The sequence below is a fragment of the Phasianus colchicus genome, chromosome 1 (genome assembly GCF_987193195.1).
Source record: "Phasianus colchicus chromosome 1, bPhaCol1.hap1.1, whole genome shotgun sequence".
Classification (NCBI taxonomy): Eukaryota; Metazoa; Chordata; class Aves; order Galliformes; family Phasianidae; genus Phasianus; species Phasianus colchicus.
In genome coordinates this window covers 111126398-111152508 of record NC_143436.1, presented here as the reverse complement: position 1 = coordinate 111152508, position 26111 = coordinate 111126398, and the positions used below count along the sequence as shown (strand labels likewise).

General features: G+C 41.4%; 1 protein-coding gene across 2 annotated transcripts; it reads right to left on the bottom strand.

The window, feature by feature from the left end:
• Positions 1 to 694: 694 nt before the first annotated feature.
• Positions 695 to 26087, bottom strand: UBASH3A (ubiquitin associated and SH3 domain containing A). Of its 2 annotated transcripts, none has more exons than XM_090122988.1 (15): positions 26007 to 26087; positions 24135 to 24279; positions 20278 to 20331; positions 19525 to 19711; positions 18214 to 18412; positions 16528 to 16697; positions 15438 to 15646; positions 14427 to 14553; positions 13091 to 13199; positions 12212 to 12334; positions 11489 to 11581; positions 10139 to 10283; positions 8095 to 8201; positions 7536 to 7642; positions 695 to 6682 (listed from the first exon to the last, which is right to left on the bottom strand). In XM_090122988.1, exons 2-15 carry the CDS (start codon positions 24245 to 24247, stop codon positions 6545 to 6547), a joined length of 1881 nt encoding a protein of 626 aa, XP_089979114.1. In that variant the 5' UTR covers positions 24248 to 24279; positions 26007 to 26087; the 3' UTR covers positions 695 to 6544. The 2 variants fall into 2 exon arrangements, with proteins under 2 accessions (XP_089979114.1, XP_031450519.2); XM_031594659.2 differs by lacking the exon at positions 26007 to 26087 and adding an exon at positions 25977 to 25995.
• Positions 26088 to 26111: the final 24 nt, after the last annotated feature.

Sequence of the window (26111 nt, the reverse complement as noted above, 5' to 3'; positions counted from 1 at the left end):
TCCACCAGACCAGACTGCCAAGAGCTCATCCAACCTGACCTTGAGCAATACCGGTGACGGGACATCCACAGTTTCTCTGGGCAGCCTGTGCCTGTACCTCATAAGGAATTTCTTCCTTATGTCTAATCTTAATCTACTCTCTTTTGGTTTTAAACCATTATCCCTTGTTCTAATACTACATGCCTTTGAAAAAGATTTCTTGCTCTTTTTCTTATGATCCTCCCTTTCAATTATTAAAAAACTGCAACAATTTACCCACATACATGCCCCAAAAGGTGATGTCCTCTTGAAATGGTCCTTGGTAGCCTTCCCTATTCAGCCTGTAGACTCAGCAAAGAGATTTCCTAAGAGACTTAACAGGACATGACTACAGAAAGGCAGTGCACACATCGCTGTGTTAACTCTTACATTCACCAAGAACACTAGAATACTTTGCAGGTAACAGCTAAAGGTCCATAAGTTGTAGCCACATTATTACCAAGCAGTTCTTGAGCTAACTGATGCTATTGTTAACTAGAGTGAAAAAATGTCAGCATTGTTCTGAGAGCGTTTATCCATGTGTGGCATGGACACAAAGATCTCTGTGCAAATCACTACTAAGCCATGTGGGCAGGTGAAGAGTGAAACTACAGCAAAGAAGATGGTGTTTTGCCTTTTAGCCCTGCAGAAGAACAGATAACTAGAGAATCTGCAATTTTATTTGTAAGTACATTCCTTATTCTTCCATCCAGAATACATGGTATGGCTCCATTCACGAAGGAGGGCAACTGTTTATGATGCATTTGCCAATCTACAAAATCACAGAGATTTTCACTGGCAGAGGCATTTACACAAATGACTCTTTTTAAAAGGCTTTTAAAATAGCACAGTTACTTTCAAGTGCTGTACAGTTTCTGAACCTCCCTCCAGTACAGTGATGTAGTAGATGATATTAAATTGAACACCACAGTGTAAATTAACAACTTCTGACACAAGTTCTGTGCGATCATAAAATCCCATTTCGTAAATACATCTAGCTTGTTATTTTTTTTTTCTAAAAGACTTATGCTTCAGAAAGCTTCTTTTGAATAAGCTGGTACTTTTTATGAGCTGGTACTGCTAATAGGTTATATTTCATGTTTTATATTGCATTGTATTATTTATTCAGTGTTCGTGCCCACAGGTAACAAGAGAAACCTAGCAGATCCTTGAGAAACAATGTTTTAGCAACTAAAAAAGTTAGGGTAAAATGAGCTCCAAAAGACAGAAGTAAAGTCATTATATTTTAAATGTATTCTGTCAAAATTGTATTGGTGAATTTACATAAACAAATTCGCAACATAAATCCCTGCTGTGGATTAGAAAATATTTGTATGTTAGCAGCATCTCTATTTGCTTTTCCCCTCCAGCGAAATATGAGCAGCAATGTGCTTCAGATTTAAGCTCTTGATCTCCAAATGGTTAATTACACAAGTAGTTCCATTAAAGAGGCACGCGGGTGAGTTGAGTTGAATGTTTTTTATCATCATGCTCCTATTTTTATTTTTTGTGAGATGTAGGAGATGCTGCATCCTGAGTTTCCTTACCAAGAGTAAAGGAAGCTCAGGAAGATGCCAGCTGGAGGTTTTGCACAAATTTTCTCCATGGGAGTATGCAGAGGTCATGTCTACACAGGTATTCAGCACTGACTTTGTGCTATAAGACATTCCTAAGAACTACACCAGATTTGGGACCAGGTTTGTTTTCCAAACTCATCAGCCTCAGGACAGTAAAATTCTCATGAGCTCCTTCTGTTAGAAGTCCACAATATATTTCTCCTCCAACTGAAAAGAGCATGGAGAAATAGCCACTAAGTTATTTATTTAACCTGAGGTTTCTCATGGTAGTACAAAATGGTGTAGGATGGACTCATAAGTCATCCATAGGGCCCGACTTCTGAGATAAGCACCCATGAACCTACCAGTTATCTTTGCTCCCAGGCCAATATGGAGAGTGTGCTCCTATGTTACCTTCTCACAAAAGAGACTGGGGTGTTCTGGTCTTTACCACAGCTTTTAAATGCTTTCTCAATTTGTCATCTGTACTGGCCCGTTGCTTAACTGGGGTCACAGATTTGAAGGTTTGTGTTAAATAGCAAACCTACCAAATGAATGCAGACAACAATATTGATGGTTGATTCCCTTTAGGGAAGTACAGAAGCTTAAGTAAGAAGAGTGGGAATATCAAAAGCAGATTGGCAGGATCTGAAAGAGATCTAAAACATCTATTTCAGCAGACATGGCCTTGCAGATGGATTAGTGGGTTTACTAGCCTATACTGTTCCAGTCTTAAAGGCCCCTCCTAAGCCAAACCATTCTGTGATTCTATGATTCCGTGAACTACAGAAATGGAAGAAAACAGGTGAATGGACAATTGCTGCTGCCAGAAGATGCTGAAGCTACTTTTGAACACAGCAGACTACTGGGAATTTGCTTCCCAAGCAAAGTCCTGTGCTCGGGGAAAGAGTGAGGCTGCAAGACCCGCTGAGAGTTTCCTCCACAAGACATGGAGGAAACAACAAGAACTGCGAATCCAAGACTAGTTATCAGCTTCTCAAGCTTCACACAATAATTGCTTTGATGTCATGATTAAAAACCAAAATATTGCTGAAGGATATAGACACTAAACACAGTCCTAAACCAGATGTTAGAGTCAATTGACCTCTACAGACCTTCTGTGAGAGGTATCAGATCTCCACAAAAAGCTGGACTGTAAAATTTGATGATTCACTAACTCCTTCATATGCACCAGAGAACAATATTCTGTTTGTTCAAAACTTTTATGCTGTTCCCAAATCCAAAGAGGCACGAACATTTTAATTTTTAATCATCCATTAAAAAAAAAAAAAAACCCACTAAAAGATCAAGGGCAGATCCACCAAAAACTGCTGCATGCAATCTTTTCAAAAAATATCCTTGCGCTCCAGAGTACTTCAGTAATAAATCCTCCAAGACAGTCAAAAATCTACCTGACAGCTTTAATCAATGCTTGATGACTTAAAATGGTGCAAAGGGGACAGAAATAACTACTGCTCTGAGTCAACAGATTTTCACATTTGCTTCGAACAAATATCAGTGCTGGCAAAGGGCTTCAGAAAAATCAGGACAGACACCACAGATTTGCTCTTTTGTTTTTCAGAAGAACTGGACTCAAGTGTCTCTTCAAGTTGTGTGCTTAAAATCGTGATTAAATGATGAATTTCTTTGTTATTGTCTTTTCAAAGAGTATGGGTGGAGTGACTAATCTAGTGTTCCTCATTCTTGTTAAAAAACAGTATGTATCGCTTCCCTCCTCCCCCATCCTTCAATCACACCTAAAGATCCTATATAGGCATGTAAGGCTGAGGTTTTCTTTTCCCACAAGGTGTCACCAGAGATTAACTTCGCTGTACGTCTTTAACAAATGAATTTACATATTCAGTTTTTAAGATATAAGCAAAACATTCAGATCTTCTATGTGCTACCAGAATTATCTGTTAAAGTACACAACTTTGTAATGAAACAGATCCAACTAAAGAGAATTACAATAGGGTAATATCTAATTTTGAAGCTGCATGAAAAAATCAAGAAACCGTGGGATTTTCCATTTCTTTTGCTTACTACAAATCAAATCAAATCAAAGCTTTACCTGTGTTCAGCAATTTATTTCATATGATGAATACATCCCATCAGGAATTCTGTCTCTCTTCTAGGCACCAGTTTTTACAACTAAGAATCCTTGTAGATTCTTAGATTGTAGGTTGTAGAAGAAAGATTGAATTGCAGCTCTGATCCTACAAAATGTTTTTTGGAGCTGAGTCTGTGCTCATATGGGGTTCTAGGAAAGCCCAAAAAGGGGACCATGTGAGTAGAAGAGCTTGTCCTTGCCCTTTCATTGAGCCTCAGATACAATTGCCACTTCTGTGCCTGTTCAGTTAATTTGGATGGTTGAAATAAAGTCTGTAAAAGCTAAAACAAAACTTTGCAACAAAACTTTTCTCCTCTTCAGCTCAGTGGTGCAGTATGAGGTTTAGAAAACACCACAAGAAAAATATTTAAGTCCCTAAACCCTCTTTCCTACATGCTCTGAGGTTTAATTCACTGCATTCAACAAATTTGAAATTATTGGAGTGCATATGTAGTGAAAACCAACACACTGTCTTTTTCTGTGTTGCGAATGTCTTAACGACCTTCCTACCAAGCATATTTGGTTTGCAAATGGGATTCTTGGTGCTCTGTGGGCTCTCTGCATGATAGAATTGAGTAAATCGGTTGAATTCCTCCCCTATGCCCCCACCTGTAAGGAAAGCCCTGCCAAACAGGGCTTGCTAACTTAGTAACATGAACAGGGGTAGAGAGCAATAAACTGGCTGTTAAAAGCATTCTGCAGGTGGAGAGGCATGAAAAGCAAAGTATTTCATTACTATGTTGTGTACAGTGGTAAAAGCACAAGAGAGCTGTTCAAAGAAACAGGAAGACACTGTACCTGCAGATCACCGCTCTAGTGGAGCCACACAGAAAATGGATCTGATGCTGCTGGATGAAGAGAGAGGAGGTGTTTTGTGTTTTATTGTTTTAAAGGAAGATACAGGTGCCATTTCAGCAGTGAGCTTTTTCCCTTGTCACATGAACTGAGAGCACTGCCATCGCTCCTGCCCCTCCTTATCTTCACCTGGGCTTTTATTTAGCTCCAAACAGTGCACGTGGAAGCGTCACCAAACACAAGCCTTCTCCCCTTATGCCATGCCCAAGCATGTGTCATGCTGGAGCAGAGAGGCCCTGCTTGCCATTTGCCTGCATTTCTTCTCACACAGGGAGGAGGGATTGCAGATGGGCTGAGGCCTGAGACACAGACTGTAAAGCTGTCTTTGAGCTCAAAAGGGAACTTGTCAGAGGTGAGGGACAATAGCAGTGTGAAACAGCAGCAAAGTACAGCTGCTCCCATGCATTAAAACAGAGCCATTTCTCCATCTGGAGGCTGTATTCCTAGAAAAAAGCTCAATTCAGAAGCTCACACCAATGCCATCACGTACAGCCAGTCAGAGTCCCAGGCACCACCCTCTTACATTTGGGCTTCAGTCTGCAGTGGCAGCTCTGGCCTTATGTATTCCCCAGTGGCACCTGTGATACAGATTGCAATCACTTGGTGAAATCAGAATAAATCTCACCAAAAGCAACAGCATTCACAGATAGGAAGATCCCATGGGCAATGAAGGAGAGCTGGTACTTCAGCTGAAATGAAGCTGGAAGCACCAGGGAATAACATGCCCAGGGCCAGGTCCTCATCCCATGCCACTCCTGACCCCTCGGTGTCCAAAGCTATTTAAAAGAACAGGCACCCAACCATCCTTGCTGGATCTGGGAAACCAAAATGAATGATTTCAGGTGCAAGACTGAGACAGGAGATCTCCATGCCATTGTTAAAGGAGGTTGGTGGATGCCCCACATCCTGTGTGGTGTGCTGGATGGGCTCCCCTTGTGTGCCCTCAAGCTATAGGCACAAGTGCAAAGAGATGTCAAGAAAGACCTATCAAGAAAGAACAGGGAAAAGAAGAGTGATGATGAGACCTTTTTTTTTTTTTTTTTAACCATGTAAAGAGAGAAAGTGAAACCTCAAACTTTCTGCTTTCCTTGAAAGAAAACCTAGTGCTTTCCTAGAGGCAGTTATCTGAGAGGATCATTTGGAAAAGAAGCTCAACATGCCTGTAAAGGCATGTTCCTATTTGTGCATAAAATGTTTAATCAAACAAATAATCAAGCAAAGAGCTACAGAGACCAGTCAAACAACCCATCTGGCAGTGTGCCACCATTTATATGATTTGGCACAGAGCAGCACACAGCATGGCTGTTGCCCTGTCAGTGCCATCTCAGGAAGTGTTCAGCAGTCAGAGTTGCTCAAATCAAGGTTTTGTCACCGTATCACTAAAGCATCTTTGTTTGTCCCAGTAACACTAAAGCAATTGGTTCAATTTTCTCTGAAGGAAAGCCTTTTTTTTTTTTTTGCAACACTGATCACTGTGGAAACACTTAGTGGGAGAATTGCTGTGGTAGAAGATGAACCTACTTTGTAGCAGAGGTAAACATGTTGTCTGTATGGTATTTCCCCTCCTCCTGGGCTCTTGCAGAACTGGAGGAGTCAACAGGAAACCAACTGGCCTTAGGTAGAGCTGATATCTGCGGGTAGGAGACTGCTTTTTTCAGTCTCTATTTCTCTGGCTGACTGAAAATATAGAAATGCATGAAACAAGTAATTTTTACTGCATCTGAACTGGTTGTATTTTGGTCTTGGAAGATGTAATAATGTCTACTAGAGTGCCTTTAGCAGTAGAATTTGCTCTCTTGTATGCCAGGTCCTATGTTCTTTTTCCTCAGTTACTGAGAAGAAAGCAAAGTTCAGGCACCAAACTGCTTTCTGTGCTTTGACTACTCAGAGAGGACAACGGACAACTCTCATCCACTCTAACTTTTCTAGATGTATTACTGGACTGTGCTGTACCATAAGCTATCTTCAGATTGTTTTTGGCAGCTACAAGGACAAAGCTGGCCTTCTAACCTTCCATGATACTATTTCTCCAGTTAAATGCTGCATTTGCTCCGTGAGTTAATGTCTTCACTGGAGGGTTAACCATCACCCATTTCTTCTCCTCTTTGAGCTCTTCAAAGAAACACATGCCTAGAGAAGGGATCTAGGAAGGAAGGATACAAGCAGCAGTTACTAGCAGGGTCATTGCTTTGGTTTTGCAGCAGAACTGAAGAGCAGATTCTGAGACCATTCTGAAGACAGAGCCTGGAACATTTTGCCACTTTTGAAACAAACTGAAAACAGGCTGGATGCTTGTGGTGCAACAGCTGAGCTTGTGCCATCACCCTGAGCTCACACTTGGATTTGAAAATCAAGATGTATTCACTCCTTATGCATCAACTGTAGATAGTAAAAACATGTCTAAAGACTGAATTCTCCTCTTAGTAATACCAAGGCAGATGATAAGGAAAACTGGAGTGAAAAAAATCTGCCACTGCTGATAATACACAAGTAAAACAAGCAAAAAAACCTCTACAACAAAGTCTCAAGGGCCTCACTTGTGAAGCCTTCTCTGCTTTGCACTGTAGCTGAGCACTGAAGCTGTGAACTTGCAGTGACCTGAAAATGTACAATTTAAAGAGTCACTTACTGAAAATAGCTGCAGTTTATGCTCATAACACTATGAGGAGAAGGAAGGTTCTTAGTCCTGCTTCTATAGTTAGGAGGCTCATGCCAGAGGGAGAGGTTTCTACATGCCTCACACATGTAGCTGCTACCTGATACTGACTTTGCATGGGTGTTGAATGAAAATCTCCTAATATGTTATTTAACAGGACAAAATTCTTCTCTTGACCACTAGTTCTATGCTAAAACTAAGCAAGACAGATCCTTTTGTGCTGAGAGAGCTAATGTCAATGGTATTGACATGTCATTACAAGTCTCATTGCCTGGGAAAGCTCGATACTGAAAGTACTGAAACACATACAGAAAGCTGCCCACTGAATAAAAAGTCTTACCTTTCGGACCACATGGGCAAAGTCGCTGCTGTCTTTGGCAGGGAGTCCTGTCAGAGGTTGGGTGAAAGATACCAAGGAAGAGCCATGCCCCACAATGAGGATGATACCTGAAACACCATAGTAAAAGAAGGAAGGTAGTTAGGGAGTTGTCTGACTTTGCAGACATCTTTGTTAATGTGGCAGAGTGTACTGTGCTGGTCAGAAGAAGTCTGATGTGTTGCAGACAAGCCAGCTAGTGAGAAAAAGTATTTGCTCAGTGAACAGCTTTCCAGAAATGGAATTTTCTTATGCTGATCTGCATCCCTAGGCACAAGTAGAATGACCAAGGTATACACTCTTATAATTTTTTACTGCCTTCTATTTAAGTTTGATTTTTCTTTTCTGTTCTATAAATTGTATTTATTTTGACTTAGTACAGGCCAGGCCAAGAACTACAACCCTACCTTGAACTCTGTGCAATACAAATAATCAATGATAAATGTGCTTCTGTTGACAAACCCATGCCTATTCCTGATACTGAAAGTGTCTTGCAGAATACACAAAGATCTGAAACCTTTACCTTTGTTGGGGCAGGCAGTGACGATCTCTTTTATAACTGCAGAGCTTCTGCTCACATATTCCTCATAACTTTCTGATGGGACCAGAGAAGAGAGTTGGATGTTTCCCCTGACAATATAATCAGAAATATGTTTTAATCTAGATGAATGAATGAACACGAGAGGAGGCACTTGGTTAAAAGGATGTGGGTTTATCCATTGACTTTACTGATATACCAATACCTCAACAATTCACATTAAAACTTACACCTACATCTTGTAGTTCATAAAGCACCAGAAGCAGGGAAAACCATGCTTTAATAAAACCCTTAGTTTACAGTGGAGATTGTCTAAACAAAGACCCATCCCAAAATTTCTCAAGAGCTTCTTTGACCCATCTGTGTCCATACTTGGGAAAACATGGCAGAGCCTACCATGTCTTGATGCACAGTAGCTGCTGGTGCCAAGGATAGGCAGCTGGAAAGGCCAAATTCCTAGTGATAGAGCCCTACCAGCCTCCCCAGTGCTGTGGGTATAGCAAAATATTCAGCAGGACAACAATGATTTGCTGCCTCTCAACAATCTCCTTGCTTTTCTTGGCTGATGCTTAAATTAGGGATTCTTGGCAACAGAATTCAGCTTCCTCAAACTCATTTCCTATTTTTCATATCATCCTCTGAATCGGAGAGCTAGAGAAATTCACAGCCATGGCTGGCAAGTATGATTATATGATTAGCCATGTGCTGTGACACAATCCAGAATGCTTATTTCTTTCTACAAAAAACTGCCCTGCTGTTTTGATAGTCTCCTTTTTCAGTGAATAGATAGAAGAGAGATTAGATTAATATATTGTAGTAAGGTTTGATATCAAAGTGTACTTTTACCAGTGAGTCCTTGCTACATTTCAGGTAAATTACAGCAGCACAAACTACAGAAGTAGAAAATAAGTGGTAAAACCGTGTGGCTGGCCCATGCTAAATTGTTAATCATAGCTAATGCTAATTCTGGCTAAGCTAACTCTGCTGATGGAACAGTCTGGGACTTGACCCAGGTGAAAGCTGCCCCTTGAAGTGAGTGAATATGGTAAAACTACCTCTGCAACCGGAGGATTTTGAACCCTGTACATGACAGCAAGAAAGTGGCATCAAATGTGCAGGGTTACAGTTTATCCTCTCTGCTTTTGGCTGGACCTGAGTGAGCTGCAAGGCTGCAGCTGGCACTGCTGCAAAGCTTTCCTCTCCACTTCCTGCTGCTCTACACCTGCACTCTGTCCTGTGTGGAAATTTGAAGAAAATGATCTCATATTGAAAAAACTGTTGAAAAACTTTAGAATGACCTATGACCCATGAATAGGAAAGATTTTATTCTTTCACAAAGTTTAAAATGAAGGTGCTCACTCGGCTGTAAGAAATACATTATGAGCTGAGAAGTTCCTTTCCCTCCTTCTTACACTGGGACACCTCAGACACGCTCACTTTTATTAGCTGAGCAATTTCCTGGAACTGGCTGTGCACTGCACACACGGAGCAGCCCCAGAGAGCACAGTAAGCAGCTAGGTAAATTGGAGCTCATTCATTTCCTGCTCCTCTGTGGTTTGCAAGTGCTCAGAAATAGCATCAGTCCCCTCTCTCAACTCTGGGGGCCCCAAAAAAATCCTTGCTGCAACTCAAAACATAACAACTCCCTCCTCGACTGAGTTTGGCATGAACTGTCCTGCTGCCCCTCCGCTCCCCCCAGATCACAAAGAACGCTGGCTCATGTTGGGAACACCTCTCTCAACCCAATGGATATGAAAGCAGCACCAGAGCAAGGCTAATGCTGGATGCAAGGATCAGGTGTGTGCCCATTTCTAAAAATGCCCATATTGTCTCCATGTTAGAGCAACAAAGCTGACTCTTGCCATGAGACAGAAAACTGCTTATCTCTGGGAACAGACCATGTAGTCTTGAATTTGATTAGCATCATCCATTATTTGCAATGTTCTTAACAGTTTATGACATATAAAGAGGGAGGAGGTACCTCAGGGGAAGAAGAACTGGCTTTAACAGTTAGACAGGAAGAAATTACCTGTAACTTGTATCTATGTTGTAAGAAGCCTCTGTCAGTTCTGTGAGAGTCATAAAGTTTGGAATTACTCTGCTTGCTTCCCACTTGGTCCATTCAAACAGTCCTGGTTCCACTCTGATTTTGACTTTTTGGTCTAATTTAAGCCCTGCAAAGACAAGCTGTATTTCTTAAAAAGAAAAAGGTATACTCAAACTGTTACATTTGGGCAGTACATTCTGTTTTGTTTGCTGTAATATTTTCATTAACCAAATAAACTGCTTACTGTTGAAAAAAAGAGGGTCGTGTTTAAATGAAGCCAACATATTCTTGTCTGACTAATGTTAGGACACACAAAAAATTACACATTTTTATTATATTATGTTATGGCTATATTGCTATTATTATTGTTGTTATTTCTGGAGTTCTCTTGTGATACCTTCAAAGTATAGAAGTGAGCAAAAGACCTCAGCAATGTTTCAATCTGAATAAACTCTATAAAGGAAATGTCTTTTTTTACCCATTTTTATATAACATTTTGTACAGTGACCCTCTGTGGGGCAATAAATCATTCTGCAGAAGAATTTTAATTTAATTCTGTTGTAAAAAGATACATTCTTTTGTTTATTATTCTCAAGAGAGGTTACGGGGTTGCACCATTTCCCATAAGAAATGCACACATTCTACTGAAGATGTAAGGATGATGATGAACTGTGAGCCCTTCACAGATCTACTAGAGGGGAGAGGTGAGGAACAGTGAGAAGAGAGAATGGAAGAGGAGGAAGGAAAGAGGTTTGAAACATGAAGGAACTAAACTCCTTTGGCTTGCAATAAATAACCACAAAATTGTACACAGAATCATTAAAGTCTGAAAGACCACGAAGATCATCTATTCCCTGGGCAGCCTATTCCAGCACCTGACCACTCTTTCTGAGAAGAAATGGTACCTAATATCCAACCTCTACCTCCCCTGGTTCACTTGAGGTCACTATCATCATGACTTCTCTTACTATCACTATTACCTGGGAGAAGAGGCCTACTCCCATCTCTCCACAACCTTCTTTCAGGTGGCTGTAGAGAGCAACAAGGTCTGCCCTGCGCCTCCTCTTCTCCAGACTGAACAATCCCAGTCCCCTCAGCTGCTCCCCATCAGACCTGTGTTCCAGACCCATCTCAGCTCCACTGCCCTTCTCTGGGCACACCCCACGGCCTTGATGTCTTTCTTGTAGTGAGGAGCCCAAATCTGAACACAGAATTTGAGATGTGGCCACACCAGTGCTAAATACAGAGGGATGATCACCTCACTGCTCCTGCTAGCTACCCTCAGAAACTTGATGGCAGTTTGACAGTACATTTTCATTTTTTATGCCTTACCTTGTAGTACATGTTGGGCTGTCTGTATGCAGCGTAGGGCAGGCGATGAGTATATGTAGCTGACTGTCACCTCCTGGTCCAGCAGAGCTTCCCCTAGTGGGAACAGCAATGTGAGGTGCTGTTTCACTCATCACTGTAAGTGAGAAATTACTGCAAAAGTGTTTCAGTAAAAAAAGCTGGGACCAAGCGTTGGAAAGGTAATTACAGAAGAATGTCTCAAAATCTGCCAACAGCAGATAAGCATTTGCACCAGACTTCTATTGTCAACATCAGACGTGCATGCTCAGGGTGCAGAAATAACTTTGGTGAGCGAACTGAGTCAGACTGACCCATATCATCCAGCCAGCAGTTTTATTTGTGATAAGCTGACCACAGTCTGCTGACCACGAAGCTGTGTCCTCCAGCCAGCCCCATCCCTCAATGACAATTGAATGAGACATTACACCCTTGTACATGTGCAGCACGGCACAGGTAGTGTTGCAGTTTCCTTCTTTTAACTGTCTTGTCCAGGAACTGGCAGACTGGGTCTCTAAGATGAACAATCAGCCTCTCTCTCTATCTTACTGTTTAACAAGATCTTGCAGCAGTTGTCCATCCAGAATGGTTACCACAAACAATGCTGCTAGCAAGTTTCTCTACTACTAGGCCAGTGTGAGCTTTGCCAGATGTTGAAAGATTGCTTCCCAAACCCATACAGTTGTGGTAGGATATTATCCATCTTACCTATAAGTCTTGACTGGAAAATGCCGCAGGAAGATAAAGGAGGATCATGCTCAAAATGCTTTACGCTGTCTTTCCGTTTTGGTAGGATGGAAGGAAAGTTGAGGTCTGCTCTGTAGTATTTTCCTAAAACAAGGTGGAACATTTTGCTGTGATGTGAGGGAGGCAGCAACAAAACACACTGGCTGCCTTTCGTTGTAATGGCTCCATTCATTTTGAATTCTCAGACCAGAATTATATTTCTGCTGGCAAATAAAAACAGGTTGGAGCCCTGTTAAAAAATCCCAGTGACTACTAATTACCTCAAATAAAACACATTTTAAGTTCGCAACACTGACTTGGGAAATCACCTGTCCTAACAAAATAACACCTCTTCTGCAAGCTCCAAAGGAGCAAAAGAAGGGAGTGGAGGAGAAAGAACACTGAAGGGTGGACGTGTCTGATAAGCCCCAACCAGGTCATTTGAATAACTAATGTTAGATTTTATGTTTTGTGCTTCTGTCAGCGATATGTATGAATCGTACCAGAGCAATGTTTGTTCTGTGGTGTTTATCCAAAACAAACACAAAAGACATAAGGTCCAGGCTGGACCAGGCTCTGAGCAACATGGTCTAGCTGTAGATGTCCCTGTTCATTGCAGGGATGTTGGACTAGATGGGAGGCTTTAAAGGCCTCTTTCAATTTTAAGGTTTCTATGTTTCTATGACATGATGATGGTTAGGTGCAGGTCAAAGAAATGTTGTGTCTGACTGTGCATCATTATTCACTCTTCTGTGTCAGCATTTACAGCTACAGGTAGAAGCCTGTATCCATTGTACTCCGTTACTGGGGTAAAGAAGTTTTGGCTCAGGTTTGCTCAGAATCTCCCATTATCTTACTCACCATCTGCAGTTAAGCACTGTTGAAGCCAAGACTTCCCAAAGACCTGATCAACTCTTTCCCCATGGCGCATCACCAGCACACCTCTTCTCAGATTGGTGTTCTGAGAAAGCTATATAAAAATTACTTTCCGTTACAACATTATATACAACCTGCATGAAAAAGTCTGCATTTCTGGATGCTGTCTAATAGAGCAAAGACCAGCAGGGCTGTCCCAAGAGATAAATAACAACCACAGAGGGGGAGAGAATTAAATTGATAAAATGGATTAGAATATTTAGGACAAAAATAAGCTTGACTAAATCTCTGTTGAAAGCAAATGAAGAGTATCTCTGATCTTCATGGACTACAGGTTACATTTAAATTCAGTGTTTATTCTAGTGAAAGGTAGTACTGATAAATCTTTTAATTCCACTGTGGGAAGGAGTTAATTAGTATGTATTGTGTAATTGATACAAACAAAAAGGGAAAGTAGCTAGCTGATTTAAGTCATAATATTCTTTTCTAACATCAATCCCCTTTTTTTTTTTCCAAATGAAAACAGAGATTTTACATTTTTCCAACAGAGTATGGCCAAATCATTAGTGAGCCCAGGTCTCATCTGAGCCCTTGTTTTCCCTTAATTTGCATGAGGCTGCAAATATGTTCTAAGTATGTAGAAGTTAGTTTACAATGAATATAGACAGAGAGGAAAAGATAAGGAAGAATACCTCAAAAGCTTTAAAACTTTTTAAAAAGCAATTCATCACAGCATTATTGTTGCAACACCAAGGTTAATGATGTGCATCTTCAATAACAGAGAGGGGAATTCTTAAGAAGTGGTGTGAGATATATTTATGTATATATATATATTGCTAATTACTGCTTCATTTCTGCTGTAAGGCACCAATCAACTGCTATGAGATCAGAGTTAAAGGTTTTGTGGTCTAGATATTCTGCCTGGGAGGAGCTCATAGGCCGGGGAAATGCGTAGACTGAAGATGTGCACATCTGCAAAAAATGTTCTTAAGGGCAAGCAGTGACTCTGCCATGGATCCAAGAAAGATAAAGGGTTAAAGAGCACACATGAGTTGGTGGAAGGACATATAGCTCCTGCAAAAGTGAGTTTTGTAAAAGATGGCAAGGGTAATACCACATTACATCTACTACAAAATATTTGTGGGATATGGTACTGTAAATGTAGGTGCAGTGTATGCATACGCTACATATATTCACTACAATATAACATGAAAATGTTAAGGAGAATCAGGAAGATAGTATTAAATTTAATATATGCTTTTACTTAATAGCATATCATGCACAACTACATGGCAAAGATAAGAAATAAAATCCCAACTACCTGAAGTGAAAGAACATCGGTTACACTCCTTGACATAACAGGATTACGGACTTCTCCATTCGGCTTAACATTAGGTTCATTTGTGGATTGGGCCAAAAATTTTGAAGCTAGCACAAAAGCATATTCCCTGTAGAAAAAGTAAAAGTTCACACACAACATATGAGCACACACAAAAACAAAGGGATTTCTAAGTCCGGATTTTGTCCATAGGCATAGACAACCAAGATTCCATATTCCATTCAATATATTTCACACACATGCAATCCATTTTATCACTTTGTTCAAGTTGTAATCTGTCCAGTAAAAATAAGAGTAATTTATATGAACTGACGACATGCATTAAATGTAACTATTCTGAATTTTGAGCTTCAAGCAGGAAATAATACTTGATTGTCACCACTCTGCCTCTAAGGGCTCAGCACGGATGAAATCTATACCTCTTGCTTAGAAAAATTAGATCTAATCTAGAAGAATCATTTGCCACACAGGAAACCAGTGAGATGCCTACTGATAAAGGTTGAATTGACAAGGCAAGGGTGAGCACAAGGTGTTGGAGTAACCTTTCCATGGTTTAATTCATTTAATTTCAAGTTGGTTTTGCTACCTCCTGAAATGAGACAAAAGAAGAAACACTGGAGGTGCTAAGGGCCAGGTTGGATGGGGCCCTGGGCAGCCTGATCTGATGGGTGGCAGCCCTGCCCATGGCAGAGGCTTGGGGCTGGGTGGCTTTATGATCCTTTTCAATCCAAATCATTCTGTGATTTTGTGCTTCACATTATTCAAGAGCACAGGAAGGCTATCCTTTGAGCAGCTGGATTCCAGGTTTCTGTGTGCATGTGTCCTATCACTTCTCGTTAAGAAATTTCATTTTCCCACCCAGATACCAAGGTGCCCTCTGCTCACCTCACCTCCAGCTTTCTCCCAGCAGCAAAGAGGAACAGCAGCTCCATAAAACCCTTGCACCATGAAACCCCAGAAACCCCAGCACTCGTGGAGTGGATCACAACCAACCTGTGCTTAACCCACGTGTCTGACTCATTGGCTCTCTCTGTGTAGTTTTCAGGAAGAAAACCCCTGCACCCACTCTGGTGTGAGGTCCCGATGACCCAACCTTCGCTGACTTCGGACTGCTGAGTTGGGTTGACGTAGATGAAGTCCCCAGCATTGATCATGAGCTCGTCAATATTCTGGGGCTTGTACTGGAAGAGAGCCCGCAGTGTCTGATGGAAGAACAGAGCTGGGTCAGGCCTGAAGCTGGCTGCAGGGGCAGCAGCATGCAGGGGACATGCGCTAAACCTGCAGCAGCCACTGCCATCAGCACCATTTCCCACACTGCAGCATGCTCTGACTTGCTTCTTCAGCAGACAGATAACCGTGAATAGGCACTGAGTGTAAAAATAGGCACTTCGTATTCATAATATTACTTTTTTTCCCCCCGTAGTTAGTGTGACATATTTGAAAGCAGACACAGCAAAAGGATTATCAGCTATTTCGGTGATTACTTGTAGTTCTCTCAAGTCAAAATATGAGATTCAAAACAAAACAATATACTTGTCCGGATTAAAAAAATAGCAGTTGTTCGTCATTCTGTAGTTTAAATTTGGAAATGAAAATGGGGAGAATATTGACTGTTTAAAACTAAGAATATGGTAAACTGAAGTTGACCAGGGAGAACTGTGCCCTGCTCACTGAAGTTTAACCTGTGCCTTTTCATCACTGTTGAACAATCAAAAAAAAAAACTTATTCTGCTGAATGGAATTTTACTGCAGAGCAGTGATTTGACAAGGAAATGTTCAAAGGTCATCATTTCCTGTCTCTTTTATTTTCTCATAGCTCATTGTAAGATGAGTTCTTCTGCTGCAGTTTGGGATTGGATCTTGCTGACACGCAGGTCAAGCAGGTAACCATAAACATATCTCCTATAGACTCAAGAATACAGTTTTTTCAGCCCAAAGAGATACTTGAAGCAGCCATACATTCTGAACACTGTACTGTGCATGTACTGATTTTCCCCATGGAAAACAAAACAAAACAAGCAAGAGGACTGCAGGAAATATACTAACTACAGACCCAGAAATTGAATAAACCCAATGACAGTACCTGGTAATGCACAAAACGCATGTCCCTTGAGTAGAGAGCAGCTACCCAGTGGCAGGTCTCCTCTGGGTTAATGTATTTGGCGAGTTGCTCCAGAGTCTTCTGGTGGTGAGGACAGAACTTGTGAGCCAAGGTAAGGTGGAGCTGCTTTAGGCAGGGCTTCACATGACAGTCTAGGAATAAAGCAACCAACTTATATCATGACTTACAAGGAAAGGCCGTTTAAAGTTCTTTGTGCTTTATCCTGCATGCTTTGCATGATTCAGGAAATATCTTTGTAATTAGTAGAAGAGTAGACCATAGTTTTATTAAATAATTGTTTTACCAGATGTCATGGCTTTATTTATGCCAAAATAATTCAGAAATCTGGACTGAATTGGAGCCTTTGCTTAAGCTGAGAGGAAAAACAAATTGTTGGAATTCCTTTCCCAGTCTGACATATAGAATTTGTCTTTCCCAGACCAAGCTATCCAAAGGCTGCAGCGTTTCAGTCTCCACTGATGGCTGAAGTTTCCCAGTGTCATGGGAAATGCTTATATGTTGTTTGTTGCACCAGTGTCTGGAAGCATGTGTCTGCTCCTAGGAGGTTATAGAGGTCTCCCTTCCTTAGTTCCGTAAGCTTGGTTTAAAATATACTTCTTCATTTCCTTATTGTATTTATTACCCTGACAACTGTGAATGTAAAAAGCACTTCACCCATTGGTGGTATGAGCGTAAAAAATGCTTGCCCTTGCTATGATGAACAGTGCTGGGGGTGTGGGAGATCCCCATCTGGCACACAACCACTAAAAGGAGATGGGTGACTCAGATTCAGGAGGAGACAGACTTATGTGAGCATGAGGGAAAACCCAGGCACAATGGGCTGCAGTTCTTTGCTTTTTCATTTCCGCCTTCCTCCTCAGCCTGGCCACAGAGTTGAATGTCCCCAGCGTGGAAAGGTCTGTCTTCCCAAGGCTGCATGTGAGACAGAGAACTGAGTATAGATAAGATTTGGTTTATTTCCTCCAAACATGTATTTTCTCTTTATTTCTGTCCTCACACAATCATGGCACTGGTCCCTGATGAAGAAAAGGCGAAATAGAGGTTGGGTACAGAGGTCTAGGGGTATTTAGGAGTAGATCTCTTTCTATCTTATATATCCTGATCCTGATGAGCTCTCAAGTTATACTGACAAACATTTCAGCTTGTGGGCCAATATAAAAAAAGTAAACCAAAGAAAACCAGAAAACAACAAACGAGATGAAGTTAATCCCACAGAAATTACTCCATAACAGGTCAAAATGGAACAACCTCTGGTCATTTCAAAACGCATTGTGAACAGCACAGCGTAAGTGCCCAGAAAACAAAGATCTTATATTGTTTTAAGGGATTGCTGCTTGAAAGATATTGCCAGGCAAAACCTTTGCCTGGATTTCCTAAATAGAATAAATTTATGAAGACTTCTAGCATTTTTCATTTTTCTTGTTCATTTTTTCTTTTCAACAAAAACCTCCTGAACAAAAGCAGCATATCTTCAGAGTCTAAATCAAGCTCCTCTAGCCACGTTGCTTTTGAATCTGTAGGAGGAAAATGTGCTTGCCAGCAGTAAAACATCTGCTGCACTGCTGTGGAGACACGGGAGATAGTTTCGTTATCATGTCTAAGCACTGCACAACAGCCCACTCATTTTCCCTCTCATGCTGATCCCACCTGCTAGGGCTGAAGCCTCTGAAGAGAAGGCCACAGCAAACTCTTTGAGGATATTCGCATGGCTGTCACCAACAAAGAAACCGATGTAGCTGGTGGATGAGTGTAGTGATAGGGAAATAGTTGGTGGAAATCTCTGTGCAAAGCTGTTGCAGATTCTCTTTAAGATGTCATACAGTAACTCCACTTTCTGGTCTTCACACTGAAAGAAAACAGAGGAAGGACATCCTTTACCCTCTAAGATCAACAGACACTGTGGCAGCCTGTCTTGTAAAGTTACACCAGAAAACAGGATGGGCATTACTTCCTTAGAAAGATAACGCACCTACAAACATGCCTGAAATTCCTGGTATTAAATTTATTAACATTAGCCAGCTTGATCAGCGGTGTCTTGATACTGTATTAGGAGACGGGGTCTTTTACCATTAAGTGAAGGTAGAAAAAGCAAGAGATTTTACTATCTGAAGTAATCTGAAATGAGGCAGAGATCATGACTTCTCCAATTCTAAGTAAGAATTTTTATTATTGTTATTCTATGGTCCTTTGCTCTGGTAAAAAATTTAAGAACTGAGCAATGTACATAGGAAAGTTAATATGGAATCTTTGTACTCTTTTGTCCCCTAGTTACAGCAAATTAAAGGATTGTACAAAGCAACACTTCCACAAAAAGTGTCAATTAAACAATTTAAGAAGTAAATAGAAAAAGATGGAATTTGTGCCATCCAGCCAAAGTCACAGGTGTTAATGATGCTCCAGTTCCACACTGTTGTTTTTTTTTTTTTCCTTAGCAGAGCTATTTCCTCCTTTCAGGCACAGGAGATGCAGTGTCAGGAAACAGGAGAGGTTGGGCTGGGAGGTAGGAGCAGGGCAGTGAGTCTCACATCCTATATGGGACGCACACAGGTCATCTGTCACTGACAGCTGAGGAACATAGAATAGCACTGGAAGGTGTGCATTCATCCCTAGAAATACACTATCTGAAACAGAGCTGAGGTGTGTGAGGTGAGGCTTACAATTCAGACATCTCTTCCAGAGTCAGAACCTTTAAACTCAACACTTCTCACAGAGCACAGCGTTCGTTATTAATGTTTTTTGGTTTGCATAATTGTGACGAATGGCTGCAGGGCACCACGCTACTCTATATTTTGCAACAAAATGCTTGCATTTTCATTATGCTCAGCATTTCACATCATAGTACGATTTACACAATTATTTTTTGCAGCTGCTCTATAGCAATAGTAACATAACAATAGCCTGTTAGCCTGGAATTTCCAGGTTGTCCAGTTCCACCAGTAGTTACTTTTTGTGTCTCACCGTGAAGAAGTCACAGAGTGTGATGTGAGGGAAAATCTCATGGGCTCTGTTCTTCCCGCACTGGCGCTTGCTCTCCTTCCAAAACTCTTGCAGGCAGTTAAACAAGTGGCCAGTGGGGCACAAATAAAGAGCATATTCCTGGGGGATAGGGTCATCCAAAGAAGGATCGCTGCAGTGAGAGTGCAACCTGAAATCAAAACATACCACACAGAGAAAGCATGTGAGCCACCTACTCTTCTTTTCTTGGCTTCCTTGGGTGTACACCATGAGGTCCCATGAGACACAAGCACTGTGCTGAGGCAGGGAGCACATTTACTGTGATTGTAGCTCTGAATGCCTTTCTGGCTATGCCCCATGCATGCACACAATCACGGCTCAGATACTATAGCCCCATTGCAGTGAATAGCCCACAATTAAGAAGGACACTTAAAATTGGGGATCGCCCAGAGCAGCCAGTTCCCCAGTCCTGTGAGACACCACTGTGGTAAAAGTAGTTTCTTGTGTCCAAGAGTCTCTTTTTGCTCCACAGATCTTGATTTACCCCAGACCTTCTGCAAATAATCTTGCTTCCCAGAATCAATGTAAATATAATTATTTCTTTCTGTGATGAATTAAAATGAAAAACAAACAAACCTCATGTGCAAGGTCTTTAAAAGCAGCTAACTTCAAATTGAGTAACAGAGTCAGTATGCAAACAAGTGTTTTTAGTCAGTTTTAATGTGAAAGCACTCCTTAGAAATCACAGGCGCTTACCATTTTGCAGCATCTTCTACTGACTTTTGACCAGTAGCAACCAAGGCTTTTTGCCTAGAAAAAAAACCACAAACCAAACGAAAACGAAGTGGATTCATCAGAATAACAGAAAACATTAAAATTGTTTTCTATGACTTTAATAAAATAAAGAAGAATGGACATGCTGTGACAACCAGTTCTATTTTTCAGCACAATGTATACCTATAATAATCTAACCTATAATGACAAGGTTATTCCTGGCACATAGTAATGATCTTGAAGCCCTCCAGATAGTCAGCTCCATTGCATGTCTTTAATTCCTTGTAGACTGGTAATCTGCCCTTTCCACAGAACATCCACAGAATATATTTTGGAGAAGTTTGCTTAGCAACCCTACTGGGTTTCTTCAGTTCTCCCTTCACACACTGTAAGAACGGGGTTTGCTCTGTTGATAAGAATTAATGAGAAGCCCAGATTCAAGTGCCAGATTCCACACATACAACCCAAGCAAAATATACTTATTTGGAGTTTGAAACTCCAGACTGAGGATTTCCCATAGCCCAGAAGAGAGCCAGACTCAAGCCACAAGTTAATTCCAAGATAACAAACAATATCTTAATTTTCTCCCCCTTTTATTCAACTGACATTTTTTGGGATCAAATTTGGTTCATATTTCCTTTTCATAGAATCACAGAATCTCCTGAGTTGGAAGGGGCACACAGCAATCATGGAGTCCAACTCCTGGCTCCACAAAGGACCACCCAAAAATCAAACCCTATGTCTGAGAGCATTGTACAGATGCTTCTTGAGCTCCGGCTTCTTGGGGCTGTGAGCACTGCTTGGGGCAGCCCATTCCATGCCCACCAACCTCTGGTGAAGAACCTTTTCCTAACCTCCAACCTGGCCTTCCCCTGTTTCAGTTCCCACAGGTTTTATCGCTGGTCATCAGAGAGAGGAGCATAGCTAGAGCTTTCAAAATGCCACTGACATCCTTTATGTGACAGAGTCTTTGTGAGTAAATGCTGAGTTTTTGGAGGTTGAAGGATTTCCAGAGTTTAAGTAGCACCTGCACCCATGAACCTCATTTCCAGCCCTGCAATCCACCCGTAAACTTCTCAGAAGTGACATGAATGGGAATGAGAGACAGTAGAAATGGAAGACAAACTGCCAAGTTACTCCACATCTGCTTATCCTTCCTTCTTTCTTGAGGTTATCTTTTCTGACCGCTGTGTGCTGAGGGCATCCATTTGTTTAACTTAATCCTCACATTTTTATCCTCCCTCCATCCATATGGCATCTGTGCATGTACTAGAGTGCCATAAGTACATTAAAGAGCAAGTCTTAATCTTGCTGTGGTTGCTTCTTCCTGGACTTTTCTTTCTAATGCAAAACTACATATGGGTTTGTTAAAAACAATGAAATGTGCATATGTGCATGTGCAACCATACTTGGCTTCTTAGTGGAGGATCAGCACAGCTGAAGACTAACTCGAATCTTTTCACTCAAGCTCTAACATCTACCTTTCTCCTCTCTAAAATTAGAATTGACGACTATGGCCAAATCAATCCCAAAACCATGAGCTAGTTGATCAAAAGTGACTCTGTTTCCTCTGTGACTTGCATCTTTTTTTTTCTGCCTCTCTGCTGATTCTCCCTTCTCTGTCACGTCAAACATGAACAACTTATGTTTTCTTTGTGCTCCCCATGCTTTTCCTGTCATACCGTGATGGAATGTAAATGCTTACGGCTGCTTGGCCAGAACTGCCAGCCTTTGTCACCTATTGCTACACTTCAATGTGAATGTTTTATCACTTTATGCCATGCTGCTCCTCCCATTTGGTGACAAGCTCTTTGTAAACAGCCCGAAAGACAAGCAGAGCTTGACAGCAGCTTTTCTTTACATTGACTCTGTGCAATCATAAAAGTAATAAGACCATTGGAGACCTGAGGCCATGGCCTGTCATGATGCTCAGCATCATCTCTTTGCTCCCCCATGCTCCTCTCTGTGTCTGTTTCCATCTTTCATCCCATCACATAGGTTGGTAGTAGAATCTTTCCAGCAGGGTTTCTCAGCCCCCAGTGTTAACAAAATATTAGGCTGTAATTAGACATCCTGTGCTTCCAAGATGAGCAGTAGAGGTTGAAAAATAATGCATATGATAAATTCTATACATGCCTAATTCTTTCAGATAGGAAACAATAGGAATCCAAATTCAGATCCAAATAATAGGAATAAATCATTTAAAATTTGCATTAAAAGTAATGTATTTATGGGGAGAACAAGCTGGTTCTTTCCTAAAGCAGAAAACAGCTATCACATTTCTGTTCTATCAAAGCATGGGATATTCATTATGCTCACTTGCTGGTAGGCTCTATCCTCAAGTATTTGTGCTTTGTTCTTTCTAAAAATGTTGCTTTTGCATGCTGGTCCTATATTATGAAAGATTTCATAGCATTTCCAACAAGCCTTATTTTTCATAGGCCAGCGTGTCACAAATGAGCTATTTTTCAGAACTTTCATCTATGTTTGAAGCCAGAACTTACAGAAACAACTAAGAAGTTTTATAAACTACAGTCCAAATTTTCAATGTGTTAAAGTCTGCAAGGACAAACAAATCAATAAAGTGCTTTTGGACTTTTTGCCATTTTATGTTGACTGCATTGCACTTTGTTCACTGTATCTTGATTTTGACCTAGAAAGCACAAAGCCACGTCAATCATCGGAGAAAATGTTTTGAAGGCAATTTTTGAAGTCTCCATTAGACCTTATTTTGGGATGACCATACTAATGCTATCTACTAGAGAAACCTCTTTAGATGTGATGCGCACAGTTTACAGGGAAGTTGATCAGGCTCCATTTTTTAGGAACACGTGGTACTTGGCGAACCATCTTTAGATGTGATGCGCACAGTTTACAGGGAAGTTGTGGGTTCATTATTCCTGGCTATGCTCAGTGGAATTTTAGCTGTGGAGCTTAAAATCTGTTCCTAAAAAATGGAGCCTGATCAACTTGTTTAATTTTCACTCTAGAATCAAAATGGAGGTTACAGAGATACTGATTTCCTTTTTCAAACACTTAAGTGAGAACTTGGACATTCTAATATTTTCTTCAGTCATAAGTCCATGGCACAACTGTCTGCCACCACAGAGTTCAGACTTTCCCTTCAGAAGTTTGTTGATGCTCTGTGAAACCTCCAAACCTCTCTTTCTGACCAGAGGGGAAGGAGTTACCACCAAGTAACTGAGTTTTTATTAACAAGTTTTTATTAACTGAGTTTTTATTAACTCCATTGGAAGTGCTGCCACCAGTTCATCCTCCCTCAAATGGAGCTGCCAAGGACAGGGCCTGACATTTTCCAGGTAGGACATGCTTTTGAAACAAGATTCATATTTAGAACAGAAAGAAAAAGGGACAGACTCATGTGGCATCTTGTTAAGGAAAGCTTACCCTTTTAAAACAGTCTCCTGTGACAAAACCCAGCAAGAACTTTTTTTTGCCAGGCCTGAAAATATCTTTGTATAGACGCTAAATCCACATTTAGTTCCCTTGTAATAACAGTGGCAAGTAGAAAAAAATGAAAGGATTTATCGCAAGACTGAATTATAAATATCAACTTCTTTACTCACTGTGAAGTCTCTCAAACTCCAGGTGCAGAAGAGCATGTGTCTTCAGATATGCAGAATAGTTTTAGAAATGGATACAGAACAAGTTGTTTTAGCAATAAGATCAGTACACAGTGAGACAGACCTGCTCCTCCTATGAAGACATCAGCCCCAAGACGCATCTCATTCTCTTGATGGAAAATGCAAGCTGTCTGCATTTAAGTAGATACAAGAAACACCTCTCACTGTACAAAAGTAGCTGAAAACATTACTCACGCAATGTGAGCTGGAAATCCTTTGGCCAGGAGAGACTCGAGGAGTGCAGAAGGGCTTTTGCTCCTGTGTTTGTTGGACACCTTTGCATACAGCTGCGTCTCAGCCACCGCCATCTCCTCTTCTTTCCCTCTAGCTGTGCTTAGTGCTGACAGAAATTAGGAGGGGGAGGAGGAAGGGAGCAAGAAAATGAGAGAGAAAGAAAGAGAAAGAGGCAGCTAAAATAAAAAAAACCTCAAACTTCTTGTGATCTTCTCTGACAAAAGCTGACATCCTGTTTTCATAACCTGTGCGTCTTTGAGTTTTTGTTTTAAAGTAGTTAAAAAAGCAAAAGTATCTGCAGGCTGTTCCCATCTGTGCTAGTAGAACGGGACGCGTTGTCCAAGGGAAAACGTAAGAGTCAGGGTGGACTTGCTAAACAGTCTGAGACTGGATCTTCATTTTAAATTCTCTTCTGGAAGCCAAGAAATCCATCTGAGCTTCTATTGGACAGAAAGGGGACCTCCTGCATCATAAAAGAAGTTATTTTGTAGGCTCAACTCATTCCTCTTGGTCTCAGTGTTCATATTCTCCAGCTTCAGCTGTACTTGGACCACTTTATGGCCACAGCCATAGTCCACCAGCTGATCAGCTGTTCAAAGATAAACCAGGTGCCTCATCTAGACACAATGCCCTGGGTCTGTGCTTGGAGCAGTTCAGAGAGGCAGCTCAGTGAGGCCTGTGCTTCCAGACAGTGCTGTCCTACTAATGGAGACTTCAAAAATTGGATCTGGCCCATCCCCGGGACATCCAGGATGGTCAGAGCAGGCAAAATTGCAGAGGCAGCTTTCCCCAGCCTGGGCTATCCCTGCGGAGGGTACCACTGTTACCCAGGAAGGATGGGAATGAAAGGGTCTCTAGAGCTGCTGGTCTCAAGAAAAAAGCTGTCACTATCTCCTTCTTGGCTGAAGTTCTCCATGGGGCACCTCAGCAGTCTGGGCTGCCTCTCCCAGTCTTTACCGCTGAACCCTGGTAGCCTGAGGAGAGCATTCAAGCAACCCAAAAGGCACAATCTGGATGCGAGCAGTGAACGAGGTGATGTTGTGCTCTGTCCTTTTTAAGTGCCAGCTTCCATTCTGCACGGTGAAGGGACTGATCGGTTTCCCTCACTGCAGGAAGACCCAGAGAAGTGTTTTCATGGAAAACCTTCATTTCTTCCATGGTCTCTAAGGAGTCTTGTTTCACTTACACTACCACTGCCTTTTACTTTAGCTCTCTTCCTCCTTCTTCCCTCCACCCTCCCTTCAGCAACATCTCTGTATTTACTGAAAAGCTGCAAGCCAAATTAGGACTACTTTTGAGTATTTTACAAAGCTGAACATACATTTTCATTTTCTAAATCCAGACTGCAAATAAGTTGATGCAACACTCTCAGTATAGGCACACTGTTTTCAGGAATGAGTTACTGCTTGCAAAGTATTTCCAAAAGACTGTGCAGTGTCTGATTATGGAAGTTATCCACAATTAACATACATGTGTGTTTTTTTTCCCCAGAACCCCTGTTTAAATGTGCTGTTTGCTATGAGCACACAACAAAGGGTAAGGAAGTGAAGAAGGAGCAGCATCATCCAAGGGTTCTGTATGACAACATGAAGAAACACCTGGGCCTCTGCCTGCTGCCACTCGGGGCTGCAGGCAGACTCCTCCACTACACAGTTTTTGATAAAAGATGAGCAAGCACGAGCCTGTGCGGTTTAACTTCAGTGGTATTTCTTTGCCTGGAAGGTTACAGAAAGGTTTGTAAATACTGCAATATTACTTTACGCTCTTAGGATGATTAAAACGCGTGCTGAATTTTTATCTCACCCTTTCCGTAGCCATACCATCCAAAGCTACCTGATATCCATCCCCAGGTTGGATTTCACAGCCGTCTCCACAAGACTGCCTGTGACCAGTGGCTGAACGGGTGGCCCGGGGCGACTCGGGAAACCTCTCATAGTG

What these genes read in the sequence shown, in the direction of transcription:
- UBASH3A (XM_090122988.1), bottom strand. Translation starts at nt 24,247, where the DNA reads ATGGCGGTGGCTGAGACGCAGCTGTATGCAAAGGTGTCCAACAAACAC. An exon ending in GGATTTCCAGCTCACATTGC is followed by an intron (nt 20,332 to 24,134) that starts GTGAGTAATGTT and finishes TTTTTTTTCTAG; the next exon opens with GCAAAAAGCCTTGGTTGCTA. An exon ending in TTTCCAGTCAAGACTTATAG is followed by an intron (nt 11,582 to 12,211) that starts GTAAGATGGATA and finishes TGTTCCCACTAG; the next exon opens with GGGAAGCTCTGCTGGACCAG.